Source organism: Triplophysa rosa, linkage group LG12, assembly GCF_024868665.1.
Source record: "Triplophysa rosa linkage group LG12, Trosa_1v2, whole genome shotgun sequence".
NCBI lineage: Eukaryota > Metazoa > Chordata > Actinopteri > Cypriniformes > Nemacheilidae > Triplophysa > Triplophysa rosa.
This window is the reverse complement of record NC_079901.1, coordinates 12,776,239-12,789,428: the sequence shown is the minus strand read 5'-3', so window position 1 is coordinate 12,789,428 and position 13,190 is coordinate 12,776,239. Positions and strand designations below refer to the sequence as shown.

The 13,190-nt window shown below is 39.6% G+C and overlaps 2 protein-coding genes across 5 annotated transcripts in view; one reads left to right on the top strand and one right to left on the bottom strand.

Moving 5' to 3' along the window:
- Window positions 1-135: 135 nt before the first annotated feature.
- Window positions 136-1,881, top strand: ssr3 (signal sequence receptor, gamma). The gene is made up of 5 exons (XM_057347964.1): window positions 136-358; window positions 848-974; window positions 1,116-1,214; window positions 1,332-1,463; window positions 1,579-1,881. The coding sequence occupies exons 1-5, from the start codon at window positions 226-228 to the stop codon at window positions 1,643-1,645; spliced, it is 558 nt and encodes a 185-aa protein (XP_057203947.1). The 5' UTR covers window positions 136-225; the 3' UTR covers window positions 1,646-1,881.
- A 55-nt stretch (window positions 1,882-1,936) lies between these two features.
- kcnab1a (potassium voltage-gated channel subfamily A regulatory beta subunit 1a) overlaps window positions 1,937-13,190 on the bottom strand; it is a 106,215-nt gene continuing 94,961 nt past the window's right edge. For 2 of the 4 annotated variants that reach the window (XM_057347961.1, XM_057347963.1), the window contains 7 exons: window positions 10,789-10,875; window positions 6,429-6,514; window positions 4,213-4,333; window positions 4,011-4,105; window positions 3,780-3,900; window positions 3,385-3,473; window positions 1,942-3,301 (listed from right to left, as the gene is read on the bottom strand). In XM_057347961.1, coding sequence (XP_057203944.1) covers window positions 3,212-3,301; window positions 3,385-3,473; window positions 3,780-3,900; window positions 4,011-4,105; window positions 4,213-4,333; window positions 6,429-6,514; window positions 10,789-10,875 — 689 coding nt within the window. In that variant the 3' untranslated portion in view covers window positions 1,942-3,211. Of the gene's footprint in view, window positions 3,302-3,384; window positions 3,474-3,779; window positions 3,901-4,010; window positions 4,106-4,212; window positions 4,334-6,428; window positions 6,515-10,788; window positions 10,876-13,190 lie in introns of all 4 variants that reach the window. The other 2 variants (XM_057347960.1, XM_057347962.1) reach the window with 2 other exon arrangements.

Genomic DNA, 13,190 nt, shown 5'->3' with positions numbered 1-13,190 from the left:
CCAGTTTACTTGCTCTCAACAAACAGACTAGTGGTCGGTTATATGCGTTTGGTCTTCCCGCGCAGTAGAGGGCAGAGCCTGCGCGAGTCTCTCGCTGCATTGCCAGCGCATCAATTCTACGTCACTGTTTGTGCTGACGCGGCGTAAGCGCTTCATCCATTCGGATCATATACGTGTCTGTCTCTTTTCGCCCGAACCGAGGATCGGAGAGGATAGACTGGAGCCATGCCACCAAAAACCAACACCAAACAGCAGTCGGAAGAGGATCTTCTCCTGCAGGACTTTAGCAGGAATCTCTCGGCGAAATCCACGGCGCTTTTCTACGGCAATGCTCTCATTGTGTCAGCGATTCCCATCTGTAAGTTCCTGTCCTGGTTTACTACCAATCTGTGTAACTGTCTCCAAATGTACTTCGTTGCATCTGTAGACAGCATTCTGGTGGTGTTTATGACTACGTAGCTTAGGTCTTTGTGGTTATAATATTGAAGTATAGTAGTGACGGTTTGAGTTTATTCTACGATACGTGTAATGTCGGTGGTTAAAATGTCAAATGATTTCTTTCTGGTATTTTTGTGTCTCAAAATGTTTTTTTTATAATTAACTTTAGTGGTGCCTTTTAAAAACAACCATGGTTTTTATAATAGTAAAAGTGACGTAACCATGGCAGATAAACACCACAGTAAATAAGCAATGGTTAATTTTGGTAGTGGTCACTAAACGACTTCTGAAGATTTGTGATATTTTGGCCAAACTGATTTTGTTTATTGCTATTGATTTATAAATACAAGAAAGATTCCTTCCCTTTGAAGTTTGAACAACCCTGTTGTTATTTGTCATTGTGAAACAGGGCTGTTCTGGAGGATCTGGCATATGGATTTGGTCCAGTCCGCAGTGCTGTATGCCGTCATGACCCTAGTCAGCACATACCTGGTTGCCTTTGCTTACAAGAATGTCAAATTTGTCCTAAAGCACAAGTAAGACTTTACCCTTTAATCTATTGTCTGTTTCAGCCCTTCACAGTGTTTGTATTTGTTGACTGGCTTTATCCAAAGACCTGTTTGCTTCTTCGATACTTGATAAATGTCACTTGATAACCAAAAAACCGGTACTTTTAGGGTGGCTCAGAAACGTGAAGATGCTGTGTCCAAGGAAGTGACTCGCAAGCTTTCCGAGGCCGACAACCGCAAAATGTCCCGCAAAGAGAAGGACGAGAGGTACGTTTGTCTCATTTCGCAGACATGTTCTAACAACATTGTTGTTCTTATGGCATAGGACACGTTTGCTTAATCATTTTCAAGTACCTCATTGGTAACGACGAGTCTTTGTCGCAGGATCCTTTGGAAAAAGAACGAAGTCGCCGATTATGAGGCCACAACCTTCTCCATCTTTTACAACAACACCCTGTTCCTCTTGCTGGTCATCGTTGCCTCGTTCTTCTTGCTGAAGAACTTCAATCCAACAGTGTAAGCTTACTACGGAGTACTATTCTTTACATTTGTCTCCTGAAACGTGTTGATTGATTGATACTTTACAGCCTTGTGTTTTTACCTAATGTTTTCTTTGATTTGTGTGTCACAGGAACTACATTCTGTCCATTAGCGCCTCTTCAGGTCTGATTGCCCTGCTATCCACAGGCTCTAAATAAAGAGACCGATCACATAAGGATGAGAAGATGAGGAACAAACAGATAGGGGGATTGTGGGATTGGGAGGGATGGTAAAGAGTAAAAGGAGGTTTGTTATCTTTTGTGTGTATGGGGCGTTATCGTTTCATGTCATCTGTTAAACTTTCATGAAATTCATGATCGGTAAATGCTGAACGGCCATTTTTGTATGTCTGGTCTTCTCTTTGTTTTGTATCAATAAAAGACCGTTTATTCAAGGCTCTCTTCATATTTAACTCCAAGAAAACCCAGTTGATAAAGGAACCACACATGGTTTCGCTGACCTTATGCTGTTTATTTTAAGCATATAATCTACCTCTATATACGGTTTTACATATTTATATTTACAGAAGTCACTGCGGCCATACAAGGAGAGAGATGCACGATATGATAAAATATCCTGATTCATAACAGCCTGTTAATCCAACACGTCATCTTTTACAAACTTAGAAAACAATAGTCACCACATGGTGCGATTTCCTACATTTTTGCAAAAGAGATCATTTAAAATGGAGAAAAGCTCACAGTATTACACTCATGGACCCATGGGAGAACGGGCCAGCCCTAAAGTTCATGCAGGTTAGAATCAAGGCACTCCGCATGGAGACTAAAGGTAGCACTATGGACACAAGGATGTCATTATTCAAAAGCCTCCTGCATTTCATTACATGTAATATCTCATGTTTCCTGATTTGCAAGGAATCTTGTGTATAAAGCCATCAACATATTTAAAAGATACTTCTGCTTGTTTCCTCATGCCAAAATTTCAAATGTATCTATAAGCTCTGAGGCTGAAGGACATATTACGGCTCAAGCAAGAGTTATAATAAAAACAAACATGAGGCACCCATAGACTGAATTAAATTTACTCCAGTTATATTGTAATGCTGCCATGCATATTGGGAGCCTAGTTTCCTCCGAACTACTAAAAAGAACCTAAAAGGAAACTGAGAAAATAATTGATAAACAAACATACCACGAATGCACCAGGCTGCTGGCATAATATACTATATGCATGTTAATTCTATTACTCTATAGGCCTATTTATACTGACTGAGGTCTGTTTATCATACATTTTCTGAACGTATATATTTATCAATGATGTCACTAAAATCTCATTCTCATAAAAATGTCCCTCATAAGATCTCAAAAACAGCTCCACCCAGTCCTTGCTCGTTAAAACAGGTTTGCAGTTGCTGCATTTGAACACAAGAGGGCGACAGATCTCCACACACCAATCGCTTATGGATTCGAGAGCAGAGGCCAAGCATGGGTCAGAACGCATGAAGATCACATCAGAGGGCTCCGTAACTGTGCCGTCTGTGAACGAAGCTTTCCCTTGTTGACACCTTGACGGCAGTTGTGGAGATTCTTGCGGTAGTGTTGATGTGCAAAAGGGGGAATGCAGGTACACGTTATGGAGCGTATAACTCTAAGGCTTCAGAGAGGCCAGACCCGATGATGAAAAAAGACTCGGAGCAGGAACCACTTATGGCATAAAAACTGCTACACGCAGATCTCTCTTCACCCTGAACGTGACCAGAGGCCCTAGGACCGATAGTCCTTCTTGCTGTACGGCCGGTTCCCAAGTATATGATCGATGTCTGACACTATGTGGGATGTCATCTTTGGAAGTACCTGAATGTGCAACAAATGGGAGGAATGCGGAATGAGTCAAAACTCTTGGTACTGCTAAAGCGTTTTATTCCAGTTATGCTTACCTGTATGGCTCCCAGGTTTTCAGTTAACTGTTCTGCATTAGAGGTTCCTAAAAGAACAGAGCTTACGCCTTCGTTCCGCAGACACCACGCTAGAAATCGAAAAAAAAAGACTTGAATAGAGTTAAGACCAAGTGTACAAAACCTTTTCTGTGAATCATGCTTAGTGCATCTGCTAAAGAACAGGAGGTGGTGCAATAGAGCTTAAATTAATCTTGGTGCTCTGGTCAGAGGTCAGGGTTTGGGTGGTTAGCTTGAACAGTTATCTTCTGTTGGTAGATACCGTATTTGCGCCATTATGCAAGCAAATTGTGTAGGTATTATCTAAAGTTTTGAGGGCTGCATGCCAACTCCTCTTTGAAATGTTTTGTACAGATATCTTTAATGCGCAGTCTTACCTACGGCAAGCTGAGGCAACGTGCAGCCCAGCTTCTCAGCAATATGGCCCAGTTCTTTCAGTTTGGCCTGCTGTTTGCGTCCATCCTCACTGACAATCTTATCTTTCAGCCATTGGTATGACTTGGACAAAAAAGAAAAGTACAATTTGGAAAAATGCCTGGCAGAAAATCTTTATTTTGTTTCTTATTGAGAAGCTACAGTGAGGTTTTTCTAGTTTTAACTGTAGGTACCTTCATAGCTGCTCTGGAGGATTCTGGGATACCATTTTCATACTTCCCGGTGATGATCCCACAGGCCAAAGGGGACCATGTCATAGCCCCCACACCTACAGTCACACACAGATGATGTTATAACAGAGATTTAAAATCAACATGTCCGATACTGACAGTGTTATATTTATATAAAGAAGTCTGGCTGATGATTGACACCTGCCTATCTTATGGTAGAGCTCAGGCAGCTGCACTTCCACCTTCTCTCTCTGGAAGAGATGGTACTCTGCCTGTTCACATACTGGAGGAATCAAGTTAAACTGCCTTGCCACGGAGTACGCCTCCTAAATAAAGAGAGAGAGAGAGAGAGAGATTACACTTGCTATTTAGGCTATTGGGTGAATTTTTGACCTCTGTATTATTAAAAATGTATTTGGTCGAGCCTTTTTTGAAAGTGTGCGGATCCTTTTTTTCTATTTTTGGAGCCATTTAGGTTTAAAACATCACTTTTTTTATCACAACGTTTTTAATGTTGCTTTTGTTTTTCCCAAATATCTATTCCAAAACTAAATTACATGAGATGTTTGTGAATTCTGTCCTTCAGATTAAATGGGTCATATGGCGCGAACATGTGTTTTTGTGTGTCTTTGGTGTGTTATAAGTTGCCCATGCATGTATTAGACACGTAAAATTAAAGTGTGGGAACAAAAGATGCATTCTATCTAAAAGCAAATGCTCACCCAGACCTGCCTGAAACGCCTCGTGTAACCACACCCCCACAAATCCACATCAGTTCATGGTATGAGTTGACTAAGACCACCCAAATTTATACGCAAGTAAGGTGGGCGTACCTGTCAGTACAATTGCTTTGGAACCTGATGTTCCAAATATGAAGAGGTGTTACATTTCCATCAAACGCTTGCAGTATTCGACCAATCACTACGCACTGGTTAACTGGCCAATCATAGCACACCTCGCTTTTCAGAGCGATGAGCTTTGTGAAAAATCTGTGCGTTTCAGAGAGGCGGGGCAAAGAGGAGATACAAACATGCACGGTATGTGGAAAATACAGCGTTTTTGAACCTTAAATCATGTATACACATTGCTTTACATCTAAAACAAACGATAATATTCGTTTTAGCACTGTCATATGACCCCTTTAAAATTAAAATGTCACATTCTTGTAATAGCTTTTGAATAAACAAGTAAACACAATAAATCCAGAATGGCATTCATGAAGCCAAGGGTCTATTTTACTATATAATAAAGTTTTTGTTGGAGATATTAAAAATTAAATATATTGTTTAATAACAATTCATTAATAAAAATATTGTTTTCTAAATTCACAGTATGTTCTGAGCATTGTGTTTTAAATGTGTATATGTTAAATGTTTTCATTAATTATGATTAACTACACTTTTTTGACCAAAATAACTTTTCTGCGGGTTTCCATTTGATTTGTATGATATTTAAGGGCAGGTTCTTATTGACAACTAACCCTTTAAATGTATTCCATTCTGGGGAATTAAGTAATCAAGATATGTTTCAACACAACGAAAATAAAAATAATTAAGAAATAAACAATTTATAAATATTTTTAATACTAAATATAAGTCAAACTATAGTCTCTATTTCCTGTTATGACAGAACGGACATCTACTCCGCTCACCCCTGCTTGTCTATGCAAGTACAAAAATAAATGTTCATGTACAGTGCTCTTGTCATCCATTTGTAATGATGTCATTGACACGTTCCCACGCTGTGATGGTCTGTTCGAGTGGTAGGCTGTTTACGTGGGATGTGTCAGGCATGACCACTGAACATGCTATTATCACAGTCACCCAAATTACAGGTCATCACCATATCTCCTCTCCGGCTGTTTCTGTAAAAACCCTTATCAAGCCAACATTCATCAACCATGAATTATTAATGTCAGCATTTAATTACAACATATCAGTTTGGGCAAACTTGCCTTGTGCTATACTGCAATTACAGCAACACAGAACACTGAAAAAAACACTGACTTCAGGCAACAGGCTAAAAATATGTGATGTATGCAATGTACACAAGAGAAGCTGATATACAACGCCTCATTTTGTTGTCCACCCAAGCCCAGCTAGCTCTTGTATTCTGTTCCCTTTTTAATTTAACTTTACAGAGAAAGCCAATGGTTTGTCCAGCTTCTTTTCCAGTCGACAAAACAGCACTTAATGCTTAGTTAGACATCAGAGTGCACATCTGGGTCCGCATGTACATAGGGAGTGATCTGCAGTACATAGGGAGCCTGAAAACTAAAGCTGCCAATATCTGTATATTATTCTGTAATATTCATCCAAAAGTCTTATTTATGTAATGTAAGTTATACAATACATATTTTAAGAATTCTGGGTCCTGTAGGAAGACATGACACAGATTCCTCCGTATAATGCTGTAACTCACCATTATTTCCATAGCCGTCCATCGTGAGGTACCCCAATACATGGACATGCCTTGGTTTATCACGTAGGTCATGGCTCTAACAATCTCTGGAGGAACAAAAATTCAATGCTGTTATCAAACAGGAAGGAAAAACGTTTTTCAAAAATAACAAAACTATTTGAATAATGAAGGCATACTGTATTAGGGTGTCATCTTTATAAGCTATGGTGGTAATTCAGGGGTTTCCGAATTTGTGACGATAAAGCATCCCGATACTTTTCCAGTAGTAGCTAGTAAAATAAAAAGAACAGAATACTCTGCTGTCTCAGATTTTCCTCAGCTATATTCAGGAGTTTGTTAAATCAGGTTTGGTTCAATATAGCTTCGTTTCAGGAATCCCGGTGAGTTGATCAAGGTCTGCTTGACTAGATTCACTGTGACTTCATTCAATAAGTGCACTCGTGAGGAATAAATGAATGATAAACTACAGCGTAACTTTATATTCCCCTCACCGTTTACCCTTCAGAGTGAAGAAATGGCGATCAGCATTTTCCTGTGTTGCAGCCTTGCAGGTAAGAAACAGATCGAGGGTAAAACACTTGGAAAAGAAAAAGGGCAGGACAAAGTGTAGCGTGCGGTCACAGAGGAACTTTTGATATGCATTGCACACACAGTGAGAAGCACCATACTCTGGACACTTTACGCATCGATGCAGCAGAAAGGCACTGCATAGCTATCTGTCTACCCAAGACTAAGAGAAAGAGAGAGAGAGAGAGAGAGAGAGAGAGAGGATTTACCATTGCCGGTGATGTTTAAACACCAAGAACCAAAGTTATTACGTTCACAGAGATAAGAGCCACATGCAAGAACAAACTCACAGTAAAGATGTGACCTGTTAATACTGGCTTCAGGTTAATTCTTAAAGGGGTGATATGACAGGGCTAAAACGAATATTATTGTTTGTTTTAGATGTAAAGCAATGTGTATACACGATTCAAGGTTCAAAAACGCTGTATTTTCCACATACCGTGCATGTTTGTATCTCCTCTTTGCTCCGCCTCTCTGAAACGCACAGATTTTTAACAAAGCTCATGGCTCTGAAAAGCGAGGTGTGCTGTGATTGGCCAGTTAACCAGTGTGTAGTGATTGGTCGAATACTGCAAGCGTGTGACGGAAATGTAACGCCTCTTACCATATTCGGAACATCAGGTTCCAACGCAATTGTACTGACAGGTACGCCCACCTTACTTGCGTATACATTTGGGCGGTCTTAGTCAAATCACACCATGAACTGACGTAGATTTGGGGGGGTGTGGTTACACGAGGCGTTTCAGGCAGGTCTGGGTGAGCATTCGCTTTTAGATAGAATGCATCTTTTGTTCCCACACTTTCATTTTTGCAATTTTACGTGTCTAATACATGCATGGGCAACTTATAACACACCAAAGACACAGAAAAACACGTATTCGCGCCATATGACCCCTTTAAAGTGATAGTTCACCCAAAAATGAAAATTCATAAACTCACCCACGTCATTCTAAACCTGTATGACTTACTTTCTTCTGCAGAACACAAAAGAAGATATTTTGATAAGTGTTACCAAACAACACTGACCCTATTGACCTCCATTATATGGTCACAAAACCAGAGACATTTCTCAAAATATCTTTTTTTGTGCTCATCAACAGGTTTTTTAATGACACTGGGGTGAATGATGACAGAATTGTTATTAATGTGTGAAATATCCCTTTAATGCAGTACTGGTTATTAGAAAAAATACACTGAAAGAGCAAAGACCAGACCGGGATAGAATGAGATACATGCAGCGATGCACTCTCTATGTTGTTTGCTAGAGGTTGATGTAAAATCCTGTGGAGAAGTAATGTTGAAATAACTCTAGGGGTACCAGGTTGACAGGCGCAGTTCATTTCTGTGGGTCTGTGATGTGATGGGGTGAGAGCTGCAGAAGCATGCAAAGTATGGAGGCTTGGAACAAATGTGACCTTGAAATGCAGCACGGAGCTTTGAAATATTACTAAGCCCTGAATGCTTTACAACAAAACAGATTTAAGCACTATATACATTACAGAGGGAGAATACTGATCCTCTCTGACGAATGAATACTGATTCAGAGGATGCGAAACACTTGTTCTCTTTCACTCCCCTCAAACCTTTGCCTTCCGAAGACATGCTAGCCAACTAAGTGACCCAAATGCAAACCCAAATGCATCAACTGATTCTTTCCTGCTGTATAAGCAGTCTATAGACCGTTTCAAAGCAACAACTGGAACAAACGTTACTGCCCATGCACACTTTTGTGGTCCAAACTTAACTTCCGGCACACATCTGCAAAGATTATATCTGATAACAAGCAAGAGAAATAAAAAGTAAATTACATTAGCTAGCAAGTTAAAAGTATGTCTAGACCAGTTGTTCTCAAACCTTTTCGTTGTAAGGCCCCCCTTGTATGGGTCGCATTGCAATTGCTTCGCATTCCCCCCCAAATAAAGACTTATGATCTTAAACTTAGAATTTTAATTAAACCAAAGACATATTCAATTATACAATGCTGGAACATCAATTCTCTTGGTTGGTGGTATTATTTTTCTGTTTGATTACACAAAATTTATGGTAAAGCTGTGTTTCATAAAATGCCACAAAAACTGCGGGCCCCCTGGACACATCTTGGGGCCCCCAGTTTGAGAACCACTGGTCTAGAAAGTATTATTTTGGGTTACCAGTAGAAGAACCATTACTTGGCTAAACTTAAATGCAACAAAAACATTTATATAAATCAATTTACTTAAAGCATGTATGTACAATGCATTATAACAGTAGTTTTAATGTATTAATTTTAATGCACCTTAAAATGCATTGTAATGTCTCATGAATAATTGTAACTACCAGGGGCGGCGCCAGGACGTTTTTCTTGGGGGTGCTAAGGGGGGGCATAACAGTTTAGAGGGTGGGATGGTAAAATTATTAAATTAATAAATGCCTTAGCTAGACAACATGCAATTTTGCCACTTAAATACAGAACAGCTTCTTAGAAATATTGTTGTAGTGTATGAGCCTACACTTCTCCCATTGGGTGCACTTAGTTATGTCATTGTTAATTATACCACAGGGCTGTTGAATGCTTCAATCTGATTGGTTGACAAACGTTCTATGGCGATGCATTACCTTTCGGTTAAATGCACATCTATGAAGGTGTTCCAGGTATGTTGACCGCATTACAGTTCCATATCACTTCGCCAAGTTTAAACAACAGAAATGTTATAGTGTAGCCTGCACGACATCACCGCACACAGCACCCTGCTCTTGATCTGACGTTTATAATGTCAAACTTTACTGTTAACGGAAACGTGTGCTATTATTAACCACTTGCCAGACTGATCAACAAACACACACAGACCAGGGTCCGGTTGCATAAACTGCTTAGACTAGTCTTAGTAGTTAGTCATCTCATTTTTTTCTTCAAGACTTCTTTAAATCGGTTACATAAAAAGGTAGATTGGGCTTATTGAAATATGAAAAGTAAGACTAATTAGTCCTAACTAATTGCTAGTCTGTGAGACTAGTTGTTAAGACGCAGACTCCCAGAGACTCTTCTGTGCACTTGCAATGTTTTGACTTGGCATTCAAGTGGATATAAGGATGGATACAGAGAGAATCTGTTGTTACAGCTGGTGTTTTTTATGAGAAGAACTGAAGGTCATGAGGCTGATTCAATTATCTTGTCTCCTCATTCATCTCTTCTGAGAGTAAAACTCTCATAACTTAGACAACAGTATCAGTCTTTTCCTATATCTCTATTATTCTTGTCTTTATACAAATCTACTTTGATACTGTTTAAATCTGTTTATGACACCGGTTTATTGTCAGTGTTGTCATGAGCGTGAGGGGAAAATCCAGGAATGTTTTTTGTAACCTATCCACCCCACACATAAAAAGTTCTCCTGATCCCCATAATTTAAAAAAGCAAGCCCGGCCAAAAACACATTAAAACAATAGATAAGATTTTCAGGTTGACTGCTCTGGAAGTTTCGGGCAGAACAGAATCTTAACAGTGCCGTGGCAGCCTGCTGGCTGTATTACCTATAGGGCACAAGTAAGAATTGAGTTTATTCAGAGTTATTATTGTGATGGTACCCTGGGGACTGCACTTAATCGTAACCCAGTCATCATGACTACCTCTTTCAAAGTACTCGCCCGTGGGACACGAACCCTTTCAGTCTGACGCACTCATTCATTTGTACCTCTCTGGCTTTTGATGCACTATTGTCAATGCATTGTCAGCAAAACTCTTCCGGTGCTTTGGTTAAGGTCAAAATATTTTCAGAGAAACTTCCATAGAAGTTGTCTCCATGACACAACTCACCCTCCATTGGTGTGTTGCTATCGGGCCGGTTGGCAAAGACCACATCGACATATTCCAGCTGCATTCTCTGTAAGGAGCCCTTCAGACCTGAAAAACAAACCGTGTGTGAGTGTTTGTTTTATGTTCCCTTTCAAACGATCCGGTAATGTTTACCAGGGATGTCAGTGGGGGACAATCGAATATGCTTTATTTTGCTGAGTAGCAATGAGGACTGGGGCCAACCATTGTTGGGGTTTAAGAATTCAAGCACCGGTCAACAATGTACTTAAAGGTCCTGTCTGAAAAGCCCAAAGCATTTTGAAAGATCACAGAGGATCTGCTGAAGATTCAAGTCCCTGTGACATCGAGATAAACATCCCCCCCTAAATAAAGCTTTACAGACAGGGGACCCACAGCTGCGTGAGTCAGGTGGACTTTCATATAATCAAAGCCGTCCTGTCTAATACCCCAGAGTTCACTTATATCTTCTGTCTCTCTCTTTATTCCCATTACCCTGTGAATTGATGGTCAAATGTAATGAAGTGTTTGGGACTGGATTCTTTCTTTTCTCCAGAGATTCACTATATAGGGTCAACATTCTGCGGTTGGTAAAGGCTTCACAATTACTCCAGGAGTAGGAGATTGTGGTGTTTGTCGGGACTCTGAGGAATAGGCAAGCCAAGCAAGATCTAATATTGATCAATAATACAACTGACAATATCTTTTCCTATAGCACCATAGGATGACAATTTTTAACCAAACACTAGGGCTGTTGAATGTAATGGTTTTTACGATGCATTGCGATGCTGATGTGAACGATTACAGCACTGATGCATTAAAACAAATGACTTTTTTGCTTATTAAAAATTCAATTAAATAGCATGTGCTAACGGTTACTGTTTTTATTGTAAATAAAGTATTCTTATTATATCCTATATATTATTATATTATTTCCTAAAAGAAAACGTTACATTTGATCTAATCTGTATAAATACATCTTTCAGACTGTAATTTCAGTGTGAGCAGCGCTTGCGCGTCTCGTTGAGGTGAGTGTACGCGCGCAGGAAGATGTGTATATAAAGAGCATTTTCATAAATTTCTGAACTTGAACTGACGTTGAAAGACGTTCAAGATGTTAAGCGCTCAAGCAACACATAACAGACGCCACAATGCGTCTCTAAGCGACACACTGGCATTATTAAAGAACCGCGCGCCACTAGAGCGTAGTTTTAAAGTGCCAGTGAAATAAAAAATGACAATGCCTATTTTTCATGAAATATTGCAGCGTTTATTGTAAATAGTTTATCAATGTGGGTCATTCTCTTTTTAAAATTTGTGTGCCCTCATAATCTTCAGTTAAAATCTGAAAATGCACTTCTGTCCAGTAGTGACTATCCATCTTAAATGACGTATTTTACGCGGCTTGGGTGGAGCATCCGTTAACTCTTCCCCTTCAACTGTCAGTCTGCTGCCAGTTCCATTTCAAAATGCAACGGCAGTTTTTATACATCCAATTAAATCGCAGAGAAAAATGAAAGCCACGCCCACTATTTTTCATACTCTAAATTCCATTTCACATGCGTCAAAATACGGAAAAAAACGATCGCAACTTCCAGTTCACGGGGACTTTAATGTTGGGCTTTGACAAGAAAGACAAGAATAACCCACAACAGTAATGTGTAAGGGAGACAGACATACTTGTGCAGTGATATTGAAAATTGAGAATGCAACGCATTGTGGCGCATCATGATATCGAGTCGTTGACATCGCAATCGTAATCGAACTGAATTGTTAGTTTTTCTTTATTATTAGTCTTTATTATTTTGATGTGCTAACAAGAGGTGTTCATATTTTGATTTTCAAAAAATGCTTTATGCATTACCTACTGTATTTCACCGGTGTTTCACACCGTCATCTCGATTCTCAGAAAACAGGCTGTTGAGTGTCTGGTTCTTTGAAGTGCCTCCTTCCGAAACGCTCTGATTGGTCAAACTGAGACAGTCTTTTATGATTGGTCTACAGCTTTGAGTGTGTGTTCAAATGTCCCGCCCATTACCCTATCCGTGTTCCAGGGGGCAGGGTCAATGTCAATTTGGGGATTTGTGATGTCACTAACCCAGAAAAAAGTTTCTGTTAGAGAAAATATCTTTCTTTTCTGTTAACTTTAAGCGTTGCAGATTTTGTTTATGCTCAAACAGCTGCTATACTACTCACAAACTAAATTTAAAGAAGTAAAATTCCATCAGACCACTTTAATGTGACATAAGCGTGACTTTGCACACCAGTGACTGAACTCAATCCAGTGATGGGAGAAAGAATCTTGACTATGGCTAAGCATGTTCACAGACATGCTCCATATAAACACATCTTCAGGTGGAAAGTGCAGTTCCCCAAGCTCTCTGTTTGTAAAATAAGTGTCTGGC

What these genes read in the sequence shown, in the direction of transcription:
- ssr3 (XM_057347964.1), top strand. Translation starts at nt 226, where the DNA reads ATGCCACCAAAAACCAACACCAAACAGCAGTCGGAAGAGGATCTTCTC. An exon ending in AAATTTGTCCTAAAGCACAA is followed by an intron (nt 975 to 1,115) that starts GTAAGACTTTAC and finishes CGGTACTTTTAG; the next exon opens with GGTGGCTCAGAAACGTGAAG. An exon ending in CGCAAAGAGAAGGACGAGAG is followed by an intron (nt 1,215 to 1,331) that starts GTACGTTTGTCT and finishes TCTTTGTCGCAG; the next exon opens with GATCCTTTGGAAAAAGAACG.